General features: G+C 41.8%; 1 protein-coding gene across 5 annotated transcripts in view; it reads left to right on the top strand.

Moving 5' to 3' along the window:
- Positions 1-21,930, top strand: part of SPAG16 (sperm associated antigen 16) — a 393,156-nt gene that overhangs the window by 289,413 nt on the left and 81,813 nt on the right. For all 5 annotated transcript variants that reach the window (XM_068686339.1, XM_068686338.1, XM_068686337.1 and 2 more), the window contains one exon: positions 7,342-7,468. In XM_068686339.1, the coding sequence (XP_068542440.1) occupies positions 7,342-7,468 (127 nt within the window). The remainder of the gene's footprint in view (positions 1-7,341; positions 7,469-21,930) is intronic.

The raw sequence follows: 21,930 nt of genomic DNA, 5'->3' as shown, positions 1-21,930 counted from the left end.
CCTTAGAGGAGAAGTATTAATTTGTATATCCCAAGTTGCAGTGGCAGGAATAAGAATTTTTAGAAATTACATCTCCTGGCCCAGGCCCAGCACCACAACTTCCATGTGCCAGGTTTACACTGTGGGTCCCGGGCTCCGGCATAATTCATTTTTCATTTGAATTGCTGTTTTTTAAAGCTGTCATTTTGCAAAATAAACAAAACCAGAATACCAAGATCCATCCAGGCTTTTGAAAATCCGATTTCCCACCTGAATTACAGTCAAACTTGCCTCCATACGTGATATTTCACAAGTAATGATGCTCCAAAGCACATGAGCAAGCAGACTGCCATCCCTGCACTCCATCCCGTTGCTTCCTCATGCAAGGGTAGTTTTCCCAATAAATGGTGAGATGGAAACAGAAGGCTGCTGGCAGGATGGGTTTGGCTGCATGCAGAGAGGTAAGAACCCTTCCAACACAAAGCGTGTCAGTGCAAAGTTAACTCTTCAGAATGGTTGAAAGAAAATTTATTTTGGAGGATTAGGTTTAGTTCAGATCAGTGGTTTGCGTTCAGAAGGGGTCTCATCAGCGGCTTCCCAGTTCACATCAAATGGCCAAAGGGAAGCAGGGTGCTTCAAATGAGGCTGTGAGCATGGCTGTGTAGTGCGCAGCTTTACACGGCACCAAAGTCAGATTTTAAATGATTTTATGCAAGAATGAAAGTTGGGCCAAAAAATGGAAAAGCCTCTATGTTACGAAGATGCAATTAATCTCTAGTTGAATAAATATCACTGTGAGAAGGTACTTGAATATCAGAATGATTTAATCTGAAAATAATTGAGAATGCAAAGCTGAAATCCATCGGGGAGAGGCATGCAGATTGTTCTATTTTGATATTTTGCTGATTTTTTTGGTGAGGAAATTCTTGAAATAATGGGATGAAGTTTATTGAACTGATCATTCTTTTGCCTGAAATACTTTGAAACTGGAAGAAACGTTCATACACTTATCAGAACACAGAGTTGGGTGAGCTTCTGTCGATACATTTTATGTATTGTTGATATTTCTTCTTTATGCATTTAATTTCCCTTAAAAAAAGCCCTAAGACAAAATAGAGTTGCATATTAAGTTGAACTTTTTTTCTACACATTTCTTTGATAATTTGCTGAAAAAAAATGTATGCAGTTTACTCACACTTAATTTTTCAGACCTGATGTCCTACAATTTCAGCAACAGCTCTGTTGGCACTACCAGGAATTTGCGCGTTTTTGCAGTCACGCGTCACATCTCTATATTAACGTTATTACAGGGAACACTACCCAGTTTTTGAAAATAAACTCATACTTGAGTGACAGTAAAATCTCTGGACAAGAACGTGGCATACCTCCGGAATTTGCTGTGCATATTGCTCTGGGAACACCTAATCAGGTAATGATGTCACCTAGCTTCAGTTTAGTCATGGTAGCACTCAAAATACCGAGAAAAGCCAGTAATGGCAATTATCATTCATGCCTTCCTCTCACTGCACAGCTCCCAGAATTCAAAGGCACTTCTTTGATGGTTAAAAAAGAAAAACAAAATTGATTATTTTAAACCTCTCTGCAAAAGATATTGCTCTCTTTGCAGTACTGTTTCAAGTGCAATGTCAACTATGGCTAGCAGTAACTCTGCAGGGAGTGCAGTGATCTTGGGTTTCATATGTAAATTTATGCAAAGGGTTTCTGCAAGCCTAGCATGTGTTGTTCTCCTCAAACACCACAAGGCACTTCTTCCTACTTGATGTGGCAAAGGGAAGAGAGATTCCCTCTGTTTCACACAGCAAGGGGAAAGCCTGCAGAGTGCATGTAAACAAGCAAGAGACCCATGATCCATCATTATTTTTAAAGTTGGTAGAGCTGGAAATTTGGCTGCAACAAAGTTCTGCCACCTTCTTTGATTATTTTCAATGGAGCTACATCTTTTTAGGACACAGGGGGGTGCTCTTTATGGGTCTCCATATGGTCTGAAAGGATAAAATTAATCTAAAAATAATGGCATTTTGGGATATTCCTCACCTTGTCTCAAAATCATCACTGAGAAAAAGGGGAAAAATGAAAATTTTCTATCGTGATGTCTTTAAGCTTCTTAGTATGCTGTGGCCCACGCACCTGTTGATTTATCAGCAGTGACTCTCATCCACATCCTTCCTCCAGCTCCCCATATATTTGCTTTTCCTCTGCTTCTAACAGCAGTAGACTTCTGGTCACAGACCATGCCAAGCAAACACATCTATGAGCCTCTTTACCCTTCCATGATAGATTTCCCTTCTGCTCTTGAGCCCTGCCTGGCTGTTCCTGGGTGGGGTTGCTGGCATTAACAGTGCTCACCCCTGGGGCAGGGCTTCCCCACGTGCCTCTCTGCTCAGAGGATAAAGGATCCTAGCTAAAGGACAGCCATCTCCTGCTAGGTAGTGGGGTAGGTTCTGATATCGCTCTTTAAGTGGGATGAAGACAGAGCTTGGAGCAGATTTTTGTGGTTTTGAATCTGTAATGTTTTTCTAATAATAGATATTGCATTGCCTGCTTGGTCCGATGCTTGTAGTGTGCGTCGAGATGGATGTGAGAGGGAGGCTGCACTTGCCCCAGGGTGTGCACAGTCAGCCCGCTCTCAAAACCTGCACATCGGATCATAACGCTGAGGGATTGTAATAGATCAGTAATCACAGTAAGTTCAGCAAAAATAGCCAAGTACATTCTTACAGCGAGTTGTAGCAATTTTAGCAGTCAACCAGACAGTGCAAAATTAGGAGTTGTTCATTGACATCTGCTAATGAAGTTGGAGGGAACCAACCGTGAAGCTCGCAGGGACGAGGCTCTCTGCATCTATGTCTTGGATTCCCCTCGCCTCCAGAAGAGCTCATCTCAGCAGCTGATGTCTATTAAAAGCTTTAAAAAAAGCCACAAGAAGGGAGAACCAGACCCTAGTTGCTCGTGCTCTAGATGTTTATCTTCTTTAGTTGCCTTAAGACATAAATGGTCTTTGGTTGCTTTGATCGTGATGCAAAGTTGGAACTGCAAAAGGAAAAAGCTGGTAAAAAAGCAGATGGGAAAACTGATGCTGCCTATAAATAAACCTTAATCACCTTTTTCCCCCCACTCTTGGTGAAAATAATTATTAAAGATGTGCCACTGCACTTTCAAAGTGGCAATCCGTGTAGCTCTGTAGTTTTGCCAGGCTAAGTAATCCCATTTCTTTCTCAGAAGATGCTATTTTCATTTGAAACCAGGGTGATTTAAGCCTGATACTTCAAAAATGGGTGGTGATTGATTAGTCATCAGCCTAATAATGGAACACATCTGCATTTTTTTTCCCATCTGTATCATATTTTACATAATTCATTTGGCTTAATTGGACATTAAAGCCTTTTCCTTATTAAAACTGCAGCAGACTCACCCGCCCCTGCTTGTCTTCTCTGGGATTCCTCTGCCCCTGCTCGCTTCTGCTCAGAAAGCCCCGTTCCAACCTGTGGGATGGGAGGGCTCGGTGTGGGACTCTGTCAGATGTGTGTGCCCCTTCTAATTTTTTTTTGGAGCGGAGTTCATTTTTGCACTGCAGCAAGGCATCTTCTATCCATGTTTCACATCTGCAGGACCGGCTCCTTTTGCTTAGCTCAAAGATGTAACAAGCTCGTTGGGATGGTATCAGGCACAGCAGGGCCCAACAAGTTCTCAAACCAACAAAGCAAGGTGCTTGTTCGCTCACTGTTCCTCCCAAAATACTCAGGAAAGCCCATGAAATAGCTACTGACCTGCCTTCAGAGTGATACTTGGAGAATACTCCTGGGAGGCGTTTACTATAGTCTATGTTAGGTAAAAGCACTTGTTGCAGCTCACATCTTACTGATCTGTAGTCATTTCAGGAAGTGAAACTAAATTGTACCTGGCCATTAGTCCCACTTTGTCTCTATTGTCCCAATTGTACCCTGGTGATTACTCTAGGTAATAATATTCACTAGAAAAATGTATATTAAGAAAAAAAAAGATGGAAAAAGGACTTTAAAAATTTCATGGAAATGATATAAATCATTTCTGATCAGCAGATATCACCTTGTAGTTACACATAGATGTTTTACCATGGTTTGTGAGTGCTGTTTGAGATTGGGGTTCTGCTGTACGAACCCCTTTTGTTAGAGGTCTGCAGCACAAAGCTGGGCACCAAGTGGGCAGGGAAGGAGTCAGGAGGCAAAGTCCCGCGGAGCCTGGAACAGAACCAGGCTTTGAATCCAGACTAATTGAATCCTTGTGTAAATTCTTTAATTACTTAGCATGCACACGCACAGAAGTACCAGCTGGATTATGTAGGCTAGGAGGAAACTCCTACCAGTTTTATGAATGGCCCAACATGCTCTTTGATTAGAGAAAGTAGCAGAACTGAGCTTTGGCTGCTACAGCGTAAAACATAGTGTAAATTAAAATCAGTACAATGTAAATCTGCTCTTACACATCTCCTCCTTGGATCTCATTGTCTCCTTCTTTTACGTGTCAGAAAATCATCCAGCCCTGCTGGTCCAGCTTGCTGTTCAGTTAAATGTATCATTAAAAAGACATCTAAAAAAGATGTTAGTGCGGCAAGAAGCAAAATGAAGAATGCGAAGAGCAAGGCAGAGGGCTCTGCCGTGAATAACTAAATAATAACTGCAAAAGGATTGAAAAAGCCAGAAGCTCATGCAAGAATTCAAAGGGATTCCACTTTAAAGCTTTTGAACATGGCCCCTGGCTGGGGCAAATGAGTTCATTTAGCTGTGACTTAGCCCTTTTTTCTTCTCTGAGTGGCATGTAGCTTCAAATTGTCCTTAAGCTTGATTACATTCCTGGTTTATTTGCTCCTATTGAGAAGTTGTTATCCCACATCTCCAGCTCACTTGATTTAGAGAAGGTATGTGATAGAGATGGCATCAAGAAGTGACATGTAATAGCCGGCTCATTAACAAAATCCTGGCGGTATGCTTTTAGTGCAGCAGCTGCCTAGGTAGCAACAGTAATTGATGCATTTGTTAATAAGCTTGTGGGCAGAGTATGCTGAGGCTGATAAAATACCTGTTGGCATGTGCTTTGTGTTACCACCAGAGCCCTGCGCTTTCTTAACTCTTTGCGGATGAGCTCTGCTGCCTTTTCATGCGGGTCATGCAAAATGTGCTGCTGAACGTTGAGTTTTATGCACAGTGTGTTTATACCAGGCATCTGGGAGGAAAACGATGGGAAGTCTGCAGACTTCTGACAGCAAGAGCTGGTTGATCATGCTACTAGGATGGATCACAAACCCCTGGGAGCAGGGCCATCTTCTCCAGATGGCTGCCAAGCCAGGTTTCTCTGTTCAAGTGGTGTCTGCAAGGATTGTGGGGGCTAGTTCCTTCTGGTGTGTCCACAAATTGCCTCAAAAAAAAAAAAATAACAGGTTAGGGTGGTTCAGGGTATCTGGTACCTATGACAGGTTTGATCTGGAGTAAAAATCAGGAGACAATAAACATGGCAGAGAATAGGATCACAAGATTGAAAGAGGATGGGTCTTCTCTTGTGGTTGCCAGCTCCTGTGGCAGAAATTAATTCTCAGAAGGAAGACCCAGTAGTAAAAGGTTGTTTGCCTCGTAATGAGGCAGCTAGTAATGATCTCTCATTCAAAGTCAGTGGGAAAGCCAAGGTCAGCTCTACCATTTGAGGACCGTCTCTGATCAATATTTGCAGTTTCTTTTTCAGTGAAGCATTCTTGGTGCTGTTAGGATCTATTAGCTGGATCATGCTAACACTTGAGAGAGAAATGTATCCAAAATCCATTGACACGAGTGCCGCTGACGTAAGGAGGAGTCGCAGAGCACCCACTGGGGGGTCTGCTGTACCTGTGCTGCCTGGGTTTGTGCAGTCGTGTCCAGATGGGCCCTCAGCTGAGCTCACTTGGAGCTGCTAAGCTACCAAAGCTGCAGCTAAAGAGCATTTGTGGCAGTGTACTAAGTATGTTTGACATCTCCAAAACAAGTCTGAAAACATATTCTAAAACCAAAAGATACGTGTAATGGTGTTATTTACCAAATTGCCTGTTTTGAAAAAGGGTGGGGAGGAGAGAAGGAAGAAACTAAGCTGCTCAGCCTAGAAAATAGAGTCTGAGAGAGTCTGTGAAATGCGTCAGGGACGGGGAAGCATCCATGGTGATGCTTTTTATTTTTCTGACTCAAAATTTGCTTTGTTGAGATCCAATTGAAACCGTGCTGTAATTCAGAGTGTAGCTGTTGCTTTTGTTTGTTTTGTTTCCTGCTCGGCCTGCTTGACCTTGTCATTTGTATAGGCTGAGTGGGTGAAATGAAAGAGAATTAAGCAGGTCCAGCTGAACAGACAGTTAAACAAATAGGTTCTCCATAACATGGTGTTGGTTTGGTCACCGAGCTTTCCTGCAAAACAGCGAGTGCTGAGAGCTTATTCATCGCCAGCTGAATGAATTCTCCAAGCAATGATTGCTTTGTTTCTGTGTATTACTCTCTATTAGTCCCTGTAACAAGCTAGAATGGAGTTTAGACAATTTAGGTCTCCTCCGAATGGACCTAAAGATTTCATTAAACTTACACCGTGATAGTGTTTTGTCGGCCATTACTTTCTGCTTGAGAAGGCAATGGATATTTTCAGATCTTAATTCCTGTATTTGCTAGATGACCCCACACATTTTCTTGCATGCATTATTTACATGAAAGAAATAAAAATTAACTGAATACAAAAAAAGTCACAGATGCAGCACTTTGCTGGTGTTTCACCTGATCCTCGGTTCTGTATCATTGCGATTCTCCTTCAAAACAATATCTGTTAATCTATTCTCACACTGTTGCACAAATGGGAAAAAACTTTGATGACTCTGAACATACACCAGTTGAGCTGGTTTGGGGATTTGGTATTTTAAATCTTTATATTGGAGGTTTAAATAAAATATAGAACTTTTTATATGGGTAGCTAGTGGTTTCTTTCTGTTATGGTTAGGAGTTAGCCAACCAAAATGACGTTTGGGCATCCTTTACCCAACCTTCTTTGAGTTTTGCATTTGTTCCTATGCTGCATAATCAAAGTTTTTCTGTCACTTTTTTTTTTTTTTTAATTTTCATTTTTTAATCATTATTGAGGAGCAGCATGGGGAGTGTTTTCTTCAGAAGCCCTATAGCAGCATTGGTATTTAAGTCAATGTAGTGCTCAAGAGACCGTGATAACCTAACAAATAATAACTTACATTTATTTAAATACATACAGTCACTATATCTAGCATCCACGGGTATCCAGCCCTGTTTCACATGCTTTCTTCTTTTCAAAAATACAAGCGTGATGCCTTGGTTTTGTCTCCACCATCAACAGGGTGATATGATCGCTTCCTGTGACTCCCGCGGTGTGCTGAAGCTCTGGGACATTCGGCAGTCAGTCCCCATCATGTCCGTGGATGCTGGCCCCCGTCCTGCCAACCAAGCTGCCTTTGATTACTCTGGTAGGAACTTTTACCAACTATTTTTTTATGTAAGACTTACTTTACTTTGAAATCTGCAGTTCTGGAGCCAGATAGCATGTGTGACACAACACAGATGTGTTCATTCGAAAGAGAAGATGCCCAGTAGTACCAACTGGCGGTCGATGCACGTGTTTTCTGGACAGGATCGGCAATTTGGTCTAATGTTCTGTTTATAGAAAAGGCAAAATGTGCAATAAAAAGAAGTGCAATTGCAAAATTATTACATAAAACACAAATTATCACCGAAAACTTAGCAAGATTTCCTCTGTTCTAGTCACATGTATTCTCCAGTACTGTCTGTTCTTTTTATTTGCTAATTCTACAGTTGCATTTCATAACCACCTTACTAAGTCCTCATATAATTGCCTCAGAACTTGATTGTGTTGACAGGAGTGCTTACTGTGCACAAAGTATTGAAATAACCAGTTATTTTTCATCATCAACCTTATATTACTGTGTCAGCAGTACTCTGAATGAAGGTGCATTTTCATTTAAAGAGGGGCTGTTGTAAAATATATTTTTTTGTTGTTTAAAAATAATATTAATCCTCAATTCCAAAGCACGGACAGGCATTTACATTGCAGCATGGAATTTGATCTACGCTCAGAAAGTCATTCTTACTCAAAGGTAGGATAATATGATATGACATGATATAATGGTATAGAATGTAATATATATTTTTTTTTATTGGAAAACATGCATGCATTTGTGTTTTATTCGTAAAATGTTTCACTAGAGAAAAATAAGAGAGAAAATGGAAAAATAAGGAATCATTTAAACAGAAACATTAGCACGTTTTGTCATAATGACCCACATACTGTTGAATCCATAATACAAATAATCTCTTGGCAGAAAACTTTGCCATCAAACTCTAGTCTTTCTGTAGTGTTTTCACAGATCTCTCTGCTGTACTGTTAAATAGGGTATTTTCATTTCCAGGGGATAAAATACATTGACACTGTCCATTTTTGACCACTTCCCAAAGACAAATTTAACGACTATTCTATTTATGTGTGTAATTTGGAACAAGAGCTCATTTTTTCTTGGTTAGGACTTGAGGCAGTTCTGCATTTCTGGAGTAGAATATTGGGTTATTTGCAAAGGAATCACATCCCTGCAGAGCGCAGGAGCAATATTTCTAGCCAGATGGGAGGTTTCCAGTAGAAAGGTTATCGGCCTCAGGCAATCTAAATGGGCAAATTTTTCCAACGTCTGGATAAAATCCAAAATTTTCTCTGCAGGAGTAAGCACACATCAGAGAGATCCAATTGATATGGATGATCAGAACGAGGCATAACGTAACGGGACGCAGTCGCACCTACTAAAGATACGAAAGTACCTGGGGAAGAGAGAGAGGTCTTCACAGCTTGTGGGGTTTGAGCAGAGCCCCTGTGTGCCCTAGCTGGGGGTATGGGGAGAGGCACCCTGGGCAAACTGCACAGGCAGTGCCTGTCAGAGTATGTAGGTACCTTGCAGAGGTACAAGCACACAGCTACTTGTTCATTACGGAGCAGTTTATAATTTGCTGGGCGAGTGTTGTGGCTGGCAGCAATGTATTTTCAGTGCTGCATCTGAGTGTAACGGTGCAGTGGTTCCAGCAAACCTGGGTGCAGCCAGTTTGGTTCCTGTAAGCAGGGCAGCATGGGACCCAGGCAGAGCTCCTGAGTATGTGAATGCTTAACTCATGCTGATACCATTTTGTCATTATTTTGTTTATTTTTTTCCTGCTACGCATGCTAGCTAAACCAAAGTGAGCCTGAGTGATCCAAAGGTGGCCCTTGATGCATCAGTGGGAGTGGCTGCATGACGTGGTCCTGTGCAACAGCAGAGGGCTAGACAAATGACCCAGTAGTTCTTGCATTGTTTGTCTAAACAGTAATTATTTTTTAACAATGGGTTGATCAGTATGTGGATTTGCTCAAACTATTCACTCAGTCATTTGAACGGGGTTAGCTAAAAATAGGAACTGTATTGAAATAAGTCAAACAGCCAGAATATTCAAAAAAGAAAAACCACCCAAACGGGGCTGGGAGAAGGTGTCCCATGCTCACCTAGCAGCCTGATGGGCATTGGCACACCTGTCTCATCTGGGACCTCTGTCTGGGGAGAAGCTTGGGTGGGTTTTTCTGGCCTTATCGAAGTGTGGCTTAATTCCTGGCTGTGTCCCTCGGTTTCTTCTGGTGATTATATACCACCTCGTGTAAAATACTTGACTGCATTAGTAGTCATACACACAGGAAACAAATTGTTCAGCTTCCTGCAGGTGGATTTAATTACTAGATTAGAGAGCCATGGTTGAAGTTACTTTTTTTTTCTTTTTTCTTTTTTTTTTTTTTTTTTGTTTTCTGCCCAGTAATTGTTTAAATTATAGCTAATAATGATAGATAGAGGGGTTTTATGAAAAGTTTGGCGGTATCAGCAAATGAGATTGAGGTCAGAGATAGTAAGGCCCCAACTAATCAAATACCTTATTTGGTTTTCCTTTGTCTTGTTTTTAATTAATTATAATCGCAGATGTAATGTAGTCAGAAACATCTTACCTTTTATCTTAAGTGGTGATATCTGCTCGCAGTGTGAGATGTGCTGGATGGGAGTTGCTTCACAAAGAGCTAGCACCAAGAATGGGTTTGACAATTATTGGGATTTACCTGGTGGCCTTATGGCAGATGGGTTTTGCTGACTCTTCTGGTCTGAACGCTATTCATGGGTAAAACATTTGACCATGAAGCTATTTTCTTCTTTCTCAGAGCCTCACTCAGATCTTAAATAAGTTAATGAAAAGGAGTTGGGTATCTTTCTGCTTTAGATAATGTCTGGTCTGCTTCCTCGTGCCTTAGCTTTCCTTTCGCTCAGCTGGCAGGTGGACTCTTCTCTGTGGTCCACTTGTGGATGGGGAGAAATTAATTACATGATTAATTGATCGCTATTGCATTTCATAGGCTTTCTTCTTCCATGAATCTTTATGAAACTATCTCATGGTCTTGGAACGAGACGTGGTGCTGGAGCTGGTGGGACTCAGCCCCCTGCAGGCACTGATGGTCAGTATTGTCCTTGGTGTCAAAACCACCAAGGAGTGCAGACCTCAGAGAGGGCACCAGTTGTGCTTACTTTCAGGGTGGACCAAAGCATGAGTAACTGTTGATCATTTTTTTTGCTTTCTTTTCATTGAATTCAGTTTTATTTTTTTCACATGCAAGTCACCCAGCATCCGCACATGCATATTTTCTTCTGCAGCATTCACAAATCCCTTACTCCTATCTTGTCACCAAGCTTAGATGTTCCCAGTTGCTGTTCAGAAAATGTACTTGATACAATTAATCACAACACAGCCTTGAATAGTATGGAAGAGGTAGAGAAGCTGTAGAGGATTCTGGTTTACTTGTTGACATACTTAATATTATTATCATTATGTATTAAAACCAGGCAAGCAACTTTCCTTAAAACAGTAGTCCAAAATCAACAGCCTAGGAAGAGCCTAGTGCTGCATTTTGAGATCTGCAGGTACAACGAGAGTATATCAAAAGAATGCAAAGTTTGCAAATTAGTGTGAAAGTAAATGCGAGAGTTGACATCACCTTGAGATACGTGTGGTTTATTTTGGGAAATAGACACATGGTGCTAGGAAGTAGCTACGGAGCAAATGGTACCGCGTTCAGCCATGGTGAGGTTAGGGTAGCTGCTCCGCATTTTTATCTAAAAGCTGGCTTAATTTGCTTAATTACACCATCACATGACATTGCACAGGACTGTTAATAGGAGTTGGCCATTAGCCCAGCAGGTGACAGGATCGTTTGCTGTTCAGCCTTGAATTGTTTTTGGTGTTAAATAGTGATCTATGAAATTGTGTCTCCATAGCATCCACCCTTTACTGAATGCAGAATTGTGCTTAGTAGGATTGCTGGGATGTCAGTGCTGCAGCACCTTCAATATTTGCACTAGACATTATTTGGGCTAGTCCTGATACTATTAAAGCCACAGGTGATCCACACAGGCCTCACAGGGGATGAAGGCAGAGAAATTAAACCTTAGATTGTCAGAATTTCTGCTGGTACTGGGTCTTCAGTCGAAGTCCCAGAATTACAGTTTTAAGCTGCCTTATCTGGTAGCAATTTGGGTGCTCAGAACAGAGCTGGCAGAAATAACCCCTGTAAATGGAGGAGAAAGATTCAGAAGCAGAAGTTGCATTTGTTTAAATTTGCATGTGCTTAGTGGAGTATATATCCTATTTCTTAAATGTAAGTAATACTGATTTATTATATGGCAGTCTTATTTAGTTAGGAGTTTGATCTTGCAGTGAGTGAGGTGCCCACTCAATTTTCTCTTTGATTCCCTCAATTTCAGGTGGGAGATTGGCTGCAAAGACAAGCAGGTATTGAGGCGCCAGGTGCTGATCTTCTTCTTTCCCCTTTTCCTTCACTTTTTTGGTTAATTCATATCACTCAAGTGGTGCTGAGTACATAAAGCTTAATCTTGACAGGCTGAGGGATTTGTCTAGGACGGAAGAAGCTCTCCCTTGCTGGGAAGCTGCAGGGTAGATTTTGCCATTTGCTGGTGGATGCGAGGAGAGCTGGGGACACCCCATGCCTCTTAGTCTCCGGAGGGGTCTGTGTCGACCAGAGATGAGCCCAGATATCAGCAGAGCCGGGGCAGGATGGGGTCTTGACTTTCCATCTCACTTTTTTTTGCATTTTCTGAACCTTGTTTTTCTATATTTGTCACCCTCTTTCTTATAGTTAAAGTCACGCTTGATGGGAAAAAAATCCTCTAGTGCAGAATTTACCACAGTAATCTTTTTAGCAGCAATCTGATTTTGTCCATATAGTGCAATTATGTGCTGACATTAATGTGTGTTTTTCCCTATGACCCCCATTTCTTACTAAAAAGCTTTTTTCATTACAACACTTTATTGCTGTGTGTTCTTTAATCTCCAAGGCAGATTACTTGATAACATCAATTGATTCCTTAGGGTGCTTTTTCCCTTGTGGTTCAGCGCCTGAGTCCCTACCTCATTTTGAGTATATATGAGCTGTTGCAGGCAAAGCAGTCTCAACTTGGGAAATTTTTACTTAATTTAAGTTATTGCCATTTAACAGAAACTTCTGATCACTCATTCGGGTATTGAGACAAAAGAAAACATGAAGAATAAAGCGAGCACTGATGTAAATGCTTCTCCTCTCCCTTTTGCAGCCTGATTTTAAGCCAAGCATCTCATGCCCCTCTGTTCCCAGTCTCCACCTGCCTCGTTTGAGCCACGGGCAGTGCTCCACTGTCCCAGCTCCTCCGCTGCAGCAGCAGGTGATGCAGGAGGCTGGGGCTGTGTGTGTGATGGCTTCTACCTGCTGCAAATTTGGCCTCCAAGCTGCTTTGCCTCTGCTGCTCCCTGCTGCTACTACTCCAGTGCAGGTCACCCGCAGGCTGCAGTCCTTTTGGGTGTCCCTGTGCTGGTGAGGGTTGCTGCAGGTGTAATCCTTCAGAGGCTGCGTGTCTACTGGTAACACACCCGTGTATGGACTGATGAAGTGCTCATGTGTAAGGTATCTGGGAGTCAGCACTTGGGCACCCATGCACGAAGTGATGGGGCGCTCAGGCACAAACTAAGTGGGTGCTGCTGCACACATTTGTTGGGTGCATTGACTGATCGGGCAGGCATCATGAGTGTAGTTAACCCTGCAAGTCTGTTCTGGGATGCAAAGAGCTCAACGTAGATTGAAATAGCTGCAGGTGTAATTGCTGGGACTTGTCCTGGCTTTTCCAGACAGGGCTCGGGCAGCTTCTGATTCTGCTTGTTAATCACTTTGGATGTGCTGTAGCTCCACCTAGGAGGGCAGCAGGGTTACCACGCCATGTTTCAGATCACATCTTTCCAATCCCTTAGAGAACTGAGACTAGTTCCTCTATTTTGCTTCTTTTCTTTTAATTCTCCTCCTTTTCTCCCTTCACCGTGCTGCTCTCCCACTGTTCTTTGTGTTGCATTTAGCACTTGGCGTGATGTGTGGAATTTGCCTGCTTTGCTTCACATTCAAGCTTTTCATGGGTCTATTTGAAGAGCATAAGCTGTACGCTTGCAGGTCACTCATTTCCTCCCCTTCCTCCCATCACAAATGGTTTTTATGCCTGCCCCATCAGAACCCTGTCTTTGCTGAGGGTTTGAACAATCGTAGGGGTTTGCACTGGAGTCCAGGAGTGCCTTTGTCCAGGAGGGCCACCTTCAGCACGGCAAGGTCTGTGTGTTTTCACTGCAGCCTCACACACCCTCTTCCATGCAAACTAAGGATTCTCCTGTTCTCTTTCCACTAACTGTAGTTAATCCACATGCCTAAGAGTTTTGCCTGATGGGTACAGATGCAGCTACCCACATCTTAGCTCTCCATTCTTCATTTGGTGATCAACATTTTTGGTTTCTTTGGCTTCAGATCCTCTCCAAGTGCTTTTGTGTCAATTCTCTGCACCCAAGTGCTGGTCTCATGCATGCCCTCTCAGCTCTTCATTTCTGCAGAAGCTGGGCCAAGCAGCAATCAGCCAGAAAAAGTTCTTCCTTCTTCCTTCCAGAATGGGATAAGGCAAACAGCAGCAGATTTTCAAAACCTGTCCCTCAGAGGGAAATGGTGGTGGGCTGATTGACCTCAGCCACACTAAGACAGAGCCTTTGTGCTTTGTCCTTCACGCTGAAATCTCTGCTTTGGTGGAGCTGTGCAACAAGCAAGTGCCGTTGCCCCAGCTGCGTGCTGGTAGGCCGCGCACCAGTATTGATGTTTTGTCCCTAGGTAGCCTGCCCAGCCGGCGTGCTTGAACTGACGAATCCATTAGTGGGCTCCCTGGAGAAATTGCCGTGTGGACTGAGTTGGTTTACACAACCCGTGCCCTATTTTCTTGTCCCCATCACGCTGCCTGGCCATGGAAGTCAGATCAGCAACACGTCTGTCTTTCTCCAAGGAGTGCTTAGGACATCTGGTGACCATCCTTAATTATTCCTACGGCCAGTGTGGGAGTAAAAGGATGTGCTGTAAGACTGTGTTATTCAGCCATAATTCCTTGTCTCGTAATTCTCGCTTTTCCCCTCAGTGCTGCTGTATTTCATTCCTCTCTTGCTCTCCGCATTTGTTTTCCTGACCGTAAAATTATCTAATTTGAAGGCGGTGGGTACTACGGAGCTTACGTAAACGCGAGCTGACTGACGGATCATTTGGTCTCCTTGTACCACGGGGTGGGAAGCTATCACTTCTCTGATTTCTGGCTGGTGCGCTTTTACAGAAGGGAAAAAGTTGGCAATGAATTTCTCCCCTTTGTTGCTCAGGAGAAGAGTTGTGCCACACCGTATTTCTGTTGTGTCACGGCCATTTTTCAATACGAGCAAGCTCCCCAATATTTAAATATGTTAGACAGAAAAGAAAAGGGATTCTTAAAATATATGACTTCATTGTTGGTGCAGACATAATTTAAAATGTATGAAATATTTGTCCTTTGAAAAGGGAGGGGAGGTGGCTCTGAACCCCCCTATTTTATATTTTCGCTGGCGTTGCAGAGCACTGTTTTGTCTTTGCTGTGTTTTCTTTGCTGAGCTAATGAGGGTGGGGATTGTGTAGGACTGCAGGCAATTGCTTTGAGCTCTGAGCACTTTGAAGAGATTAGCCCCATTGATATTCCCTTCATTTTTGTTAGAGAGGAATGCATCCTTCCCCAGAGTGCAAGAAGATGGACAGCTATTTAATAGAGCCAGCCTTTTTCGAGTAGATACTGTAGTACTAAATATTCCCTTCTCACTTGCCTGCATATGCCCAGCAGAAAAACAATGTTCTGGATGCCAGGGTTGTGCCTCATTAGAGCAATATATTGACCTGTTAGGGTTTTTTTGAGGACCCCAGGTTGAACGGATTATTATTTGACTGGTTAAATGTTATTCTTCAAGGAGGAACAACAGTTTCAGCTGTTCAGGCAGTCAGCCAAAACATGGTGATGAGCAAATTGTTTGTTCCAAAAGTAAATGAAGGGAATGTCCACATGATTTTTGCCATCCCTGTATTAAACTAACAGAAGCTGAAAGTAATTGGAGGTTTATGCATCCCAAGTGAGACGTAGCTGATCAAAATTTTGATTCTCCAGCAGCTCTCCACAAACTGAATTAAAATGGTTTTCAACAGGTTGTTGTTTTTTTTTTTTTCTAATCCCACTTAAACTAAGCACAAGTCTTAAAATATGAATGTATTCAGCATCTCATTTCTAGCATTTACTGCTTCTGTGACTTTATTAGGTCCATGTGTTCTCTTTTATATTTATTGTTTATATTACTTCCAGCTTACAGAGTGCTACAGTTAGCAAATTCCCACTTTGAATGTATTTACAGTGATTGAATGAGAACTCACTTCTTTCACTCAGACTGCACAGCTCCATCTCCAGCCTGGCTTAGATACAAGAGCTTCATCTCCTGATTAGCTTATTCCTACAGACAGTCAGAGCGAGGGCTCCTGAAGGTCATTACAGCCTCACAGGTATCCAGGTCTTGTGTTTTGAGTGAAGCATCTGTATTATATGTAAAGAAATGAATCAATACTGCATTCATCATTCATATCCAGTAATAAAAAGAAGGGATTTTTGAAGTAAGATACTATTGATCTAGTATTTGGGTGTGCTTTCTATATTTTCAATATGCAAGGTACAACAGCCATGACATTGTTTGCCAAGGACTGAATGGGTCCGGTAATCTGTAAGGGGGCAGCCATTTGCATCTTCATCACTGTTGAAATTTAGTATATTTTTGTCACTAACCGAGAGTCATTAGTTAGCTTTGTGGATCGATCCAGCATTATGCAGTGAGGGTAGTGCATACGCTTATAGGAAGAAGAAATTGGGTGATTTGACTTAAGGGAAGCAGATACTTGGGTAGAAGCTGATAGTCCATTCAGTTTGGATACTTTGGAGAAGAAAAAAAAAAAAGAAAGAAAAATGTGTTGTGACAACCTAAGTATCTTTTTTCAGGCTCAAGGGTAATTTAGGTAGTTTGGTCAATTTGCGTGCCATTCCCATCCTTTCAGGAAGCAAATTTCATATTTGCCTCTAGAAAGTTTTGAAGCTAAATGTCAGATGTTTTCATATAAAATGATCTTTAAACAATCTGCAACAATCTGTTAGCAATATCTAGCTTTCCACTTCTGTTTTGGTAAAAACTCCCAGCCTAGGTTGAATTTGAACAGCATACTTTTAGCAACATAGAAACTACATTTTTATCAAGCTTGATATTTTTTCAATATACCTTTTAAACTGAGCTCTAAAGGAGAATTATTCACCTCTCATTTAGTAAACAAGTAACCCACTGTGGATACCAGTGTAGTAATTAACACTAAATTTTTTGATTCCTTGGAATAGCTCGTCCACTTGGTAAATGAAATACATTCACAAACTAATTCTTTTCAGACCTTTGTAAGTGGCATCTCTTTTCAAGCAGGAGATCATCTTTAAATTATGTATGCTGTTCATAGCCTTTTTTATTTTTATTTTATTGACAAATTGTCAGAGGAGCTAAAATGCCTAATCATCAATAGCAAGTGATCCATGGGGTTATGCAAAATAAATTGATTAACGATATAATCTCCATATAGATGTCTCAGGAGGGCTCGCTGTTTTTTATGAACCAGTCTTGCTTGCTTTTGCAGGGCCAGGTGGAAAAGGGCGAGTGAGACAAAGTCTAGGGCATCTGCAGTCATGCTGCTGCCACTTGAAGTCATTAACTGCTTGTGGTGGTGGGATGTGCAAGGGCAGGCATCGCATCTGCTGAATGGGAGAACAAAAAGGATGAGCAGTTTGCTTCCACAACAGTATCTGCCAGGCTTTTTTAAGGCTTGCAGGCCAGCAAAAACAAACAAACAACAAACACCATTGTCTTGAAATACTTGGTTTTCCTCCTGAAGTCTAAACAGGACACAGCATAGTGTGCTAAATGCCTGCAAATGGGAGTCCATCAGGAGCAACTCTCCTGGTCCAGGAGATGCTCCCAGGGACGAATCCTCTCAAAGTGTGGAGCCAATGTATTGGGAATTCTTAGGAGCACACAGGCTTGGTACACAGGGCTTTGCCCCACAGCCAAAAGTGGACTGGATTTCTCTCTAGGTGGGATCCCGTGTTTTAAATGGCCCAGTTGGTGTATTTGTCTGGGGAAGAGAAAGGGCTTAGTCACTTGCAATGCATTTCCAGTTTGAGTTTGAAACCTGAGACAAAATTCCCTTTGTCATGAAAGTATAACTTCCATTTATTTATTTTTCATGCCATCCCACTACTAAGAAAATTGTGACTTCAATGCCTTTGAGGAATTTAAATTATGCTTATGCAAAACTATTCCTTGGAGAAAATTGGGTGCAATTTTAGGATTAGATAACTGACCTTCGAGAGAGAGAGAGGGCAGAGCTCGCATATCCACTCTTTCTAGATGGCTATTCATTATGGAGCCTTCCAACTGCTCAGTGATATTGCCTGTGCTTTTGTAAAGGCTTGCACAAGCAAATGCATAGCCTGGGCAGAAAGAAATCTTTGTGCTGAGATTTTTGGGCAACAAAATAAAGCATTTAATTCCCTTTCTTCTTCTGTGGCAAAATACTATGTATGATGGTGATTGGGAAAATAAGGTAGAAAAGAAACTGTACCCTATTTGCTCGGGGAGTGGTGGTGATGATGGAGAATTCTTTAATACTGGGTTCTTGTCAAACATCATTCCCTTTTCATGTTTCATGTTGTAAGTGAATATGAATGGCATACATCAGTGATCCTGCCTGGAAACGAAGAGCAAGAGTTTTTCTGGGTCCCAGCAAAGGTCAGTTTTGCTCCTCTCCCATCTTCGGCAGTGGGCAGGAGGTGACACATAGGGGGAAGAAAAAGCAAAACAGAGCAAGTAAAAGCTGAGATTTTTCTGCTGCTATTTTTCAGTGTCCTGTGAATTAGGACCTCCCAGAGCTGGCAGCCTCGTGTACCGTGACTGGTCTTCGTGGCTCTCTCCTCTGTTAAACCTGTCTGATCATTTGTTCTGGAACTTCTGTGCTTCATCTTCTGGCCGATCCTGTAGCAGTGATGAAATACTTCCCTGCCTTTGCTTTAAATCTCTTAATGATACATTCGGATTCTCGTACTGTGGGAATTACTGAATAATTGTAGCTTGTTAAACATCTTCAGGCTGACACATCTTTCCCTACTCTCATTTCAGAGCTGAAGAGTCCTTGTCTGTTTAATCTCCTGGATACATAAGCCACTCCTCACCTTTCTTCATCCTGTTGCCCTTCTGTAAATCTTAGTTCGGGTACATTCTTCTAGAAATGGAGGGGAGGGACAAGGCCTGTATGATCTTTCAAGATACGCTTAAACCATGTTTTTAAATAGGAGCATAATGAAGTTTCCTGGGTTTGTTCTTTGCTTTTATTTCTTCCACCATAAATCTCGACGCTATGTTAAGCTGATGTTTTCAGAGAAGTATCCACTGAGGTGAAAAGATCTCTGTCCTGAGGGACAAAGGGTAGTTCACAGTCCTTACTGGATTCGTTTGATTAAAGGTACTTTTGTTCATTAGAATTGTTTTGAGCTTCTCAGAATCAGGCTACATCTGCCATCCCATTACTTAATCCCGTAGCATCTTGAAATCTTTCGACAAGTCTTTGAAATGTGCTGTCATCTTGAAAAACATGAATAATGTTACTATTGAGTACCACCTCAATATTCACCTTCCCACCCTTTCAAAAAGAATATTTATTAATATGCTGAGTAGCACAAGTCCCAGAATAGTTGTTACATTCTTCTGGTAATCTGTTCCTGTTTTGTCCTGACCATGCCCTCTTGGAAAGCATTTTTTTTTCCCTTCCCCTTCCAGAGTGCCTTTGATACAGTGGTTTTCAAAAGCTTTGGGGAATTCAAGTGTCTTATGTCAGTCAGGTCAACCTTACTCCTGTACTTCTCAGCACCATCAAAGAACTGAAGCAGATTTCTGAGCAGTGGTTTCCTGCCATAAAAGCCCTGGTAACTCCTCACTATGGTGTGACATTTCTCCACGTCTCAATTAAACCTCTTCTTTATTCTACAAGTGAGTTTATTAGACCTGTAAGGAAATCAGCCTCACCAGCTGACAGTTTCTGAGGCTCTTTTCAGAAGCTGCTGTGATGTTTGTCACCTTCCATTCCTCTGGCACTTGGGCTAGATTAAGCAATAGGTCTTGTACTCAGTAACTGCTTCAGGTAGTTTTGTATTTAAGGTTTTGTAGAACTCCTGTTCAAATACACTGATCCTGGCAAGCATTTAATCACTTCATTCTAAGATTTTGGATGTTTGTTCACAGTTTAAACAACAAAACCAAAGAAACAACAACAAAACCAGGCTGACCAGGTATGTCTCAGGAGCTGTAAAAGCAGCCAGCTTTCTGCATAGTTCTGCTTCCTGGCATGATGGAAGCTGTTTGGATATGGTGGAAATAATGCACAGGTGGCTTTGAAATAATAGAGCTGAAGGGCTGTAGGCTTTCGGTTTGTGCAGCACCCCCCTTTTCATGACCTTGCCTTTATCTGAATGAATGATTTTTAGCGGTAAAGGAATGTGCAAGTGATTCCTTCAGCCACAGACGTCTACCTATGAAACACAGATGCTGGGTGTTACAACCAGGAGTCAGTGCTGTCCTTGGAGTACAGGATTAGCAGAATTTGAGCATTTGATTGTGCATTCCCTAACAAAGCAGAATTTAAAACATGGTCTATCAAATTCTTATTGTGTATTCTTTTCCCTTCCACTTCATACAGCATTCAGCCTGAATGACATTTGGAGTCTCTCTGATAGCATAATGGGCATTTGTAGCAGGTCCAGTAATTAATGATCAATATTTAGCCGTGCTTGCAAGCTAAGTTTGGGCACTGGCAAAATAAAGAGTTGCTTGGGGTCACTGGCTGATGGAGCAACAAAACTTGGGGCTTCATTTAGGCAGAGAAACCGTCTGACACAGAGAAACCCTATGGCACAGTGACAGCAGGTGGGTGCCAGCACTGGCCTCGCATGGTGCCATAGGTGTGAGGCTCCTCCACATCCTTCCTGGGCAGCTCTCCCCATGCCAGGGCTGAGCAAGCTCCCTGCCTTCCTCTTAGGTCTGATGTGAAGTGTTACGGGAACCTGGGGCTGCGGAGCCTCATGGTACTGGTATTGTGATTGATCTAACATTCTTGTAATATTTAATCATGAATTAGTTATAACACATTTATTATTGATTTTTCTTAATGTATTTACGTAAATTAATAGACAACTCCGATGCTTGATAGGGCTGCGGGAATGGTAACACAAAATCAAGGAAAACAAGGTTACTGAGTACAGTAAACACTTCTTTTCTGGCATCTAAGCAAAACACAGGGAAAAGAAACAGGAAAGGAAATCAATGAGAACCAGTCCCACAGAAGTTATTAAACAATACCTCAGTCAAAACTCCCTCAGGAAAAGGAAAAGGTTCCTCTCCTGAAATCTCACCCAGTCTTAGCTGGTAGGTAGACCTGAGGCGAAGTTTGGGGAAAAGACTGACGGTGCTTGCTGGGAGATGCTGAGCATCTCCATGGCACCAGTACTTGTGGAGGAAGCTCTCTGTGGTGAGCTAGGATGTTGAGGACTGTTTCCAACTCACGCTACCCAGGAACTCTGCCATATATTTTATAACAGAGCACGTATGTGAGGTGTACCCCAGCCCATCTACCACTCCGTACGTAATCAGGTTTGGTATTTCTAAGCAAAACAAATATTTCCAAAGGAGCTATTGTGAGCAGATGGACTAACATTCATAACACAGTTTTGCTTTTCAAGTGGTTTGTTTGAATAAAATGTATTGTTTCCACTGAGGTTTAAACTACAGCTTGCTTTAATTATTTTTATATTTGACCATTATATTGTGAGAATATGAAATGGGCAAAATGTTAAGAATAATTAAGCAGAGTGGTCCTGAATACCCTGGTGAGTCTGAAAAACCATATATAAAAGAAAGCAGCTATCTGTGGAGCTGCCAATTCCACTTACATAAGCCCATCTGTTTACATCTAGTCCTGTTCCCTGAAGAAGAATACATCTTATGTGAAGAATTCCCACCAGGTCCCTTAGACATTTTATCATTCAAGGATGTTCTTCCTGTTTGTTCTCTCTCTTTCCTTTGTAAGAAACCATAGAATTTAAGATTTTCAGGGCTGTCTCTTAGAAGACTTACAAGACAAATGCTTGACTTAGCATATAAAATCATGAGTTTCTTCTCTTCTGATTCTCTAATGAATAAAAACATTTGCAAACCACTTACATACACCTTTGACTCACAGTGGCTTATAAACTTTTCTCCTTTTTCTTGTCTTTGTCTTTCTCTTCCACCGCCCTTCTGTATTCTCATTTGAATCTTTCAGACTGCCTCTTGCTAAACTAAAGACATAGATTATTTTATGTCTAATTGATCATGTGGAAAGGCT

The sequence above is a fragment of the Anas acuta genome, chromosome 6 (genome assembly GCF_963932015.1).
Source record: "Anas acuta chromosome 6, bAnaAcu1.1, whole genome shotgun sequence".
Lineage (NCBI taxonomy): Eukaryota > Metazoa > Chordata > Aves > Anseriformes > Anatidae > Anas > Anas acuta.
This window is presented reverse-complemented; position numbering and strand designations above follow the sequence as displayed.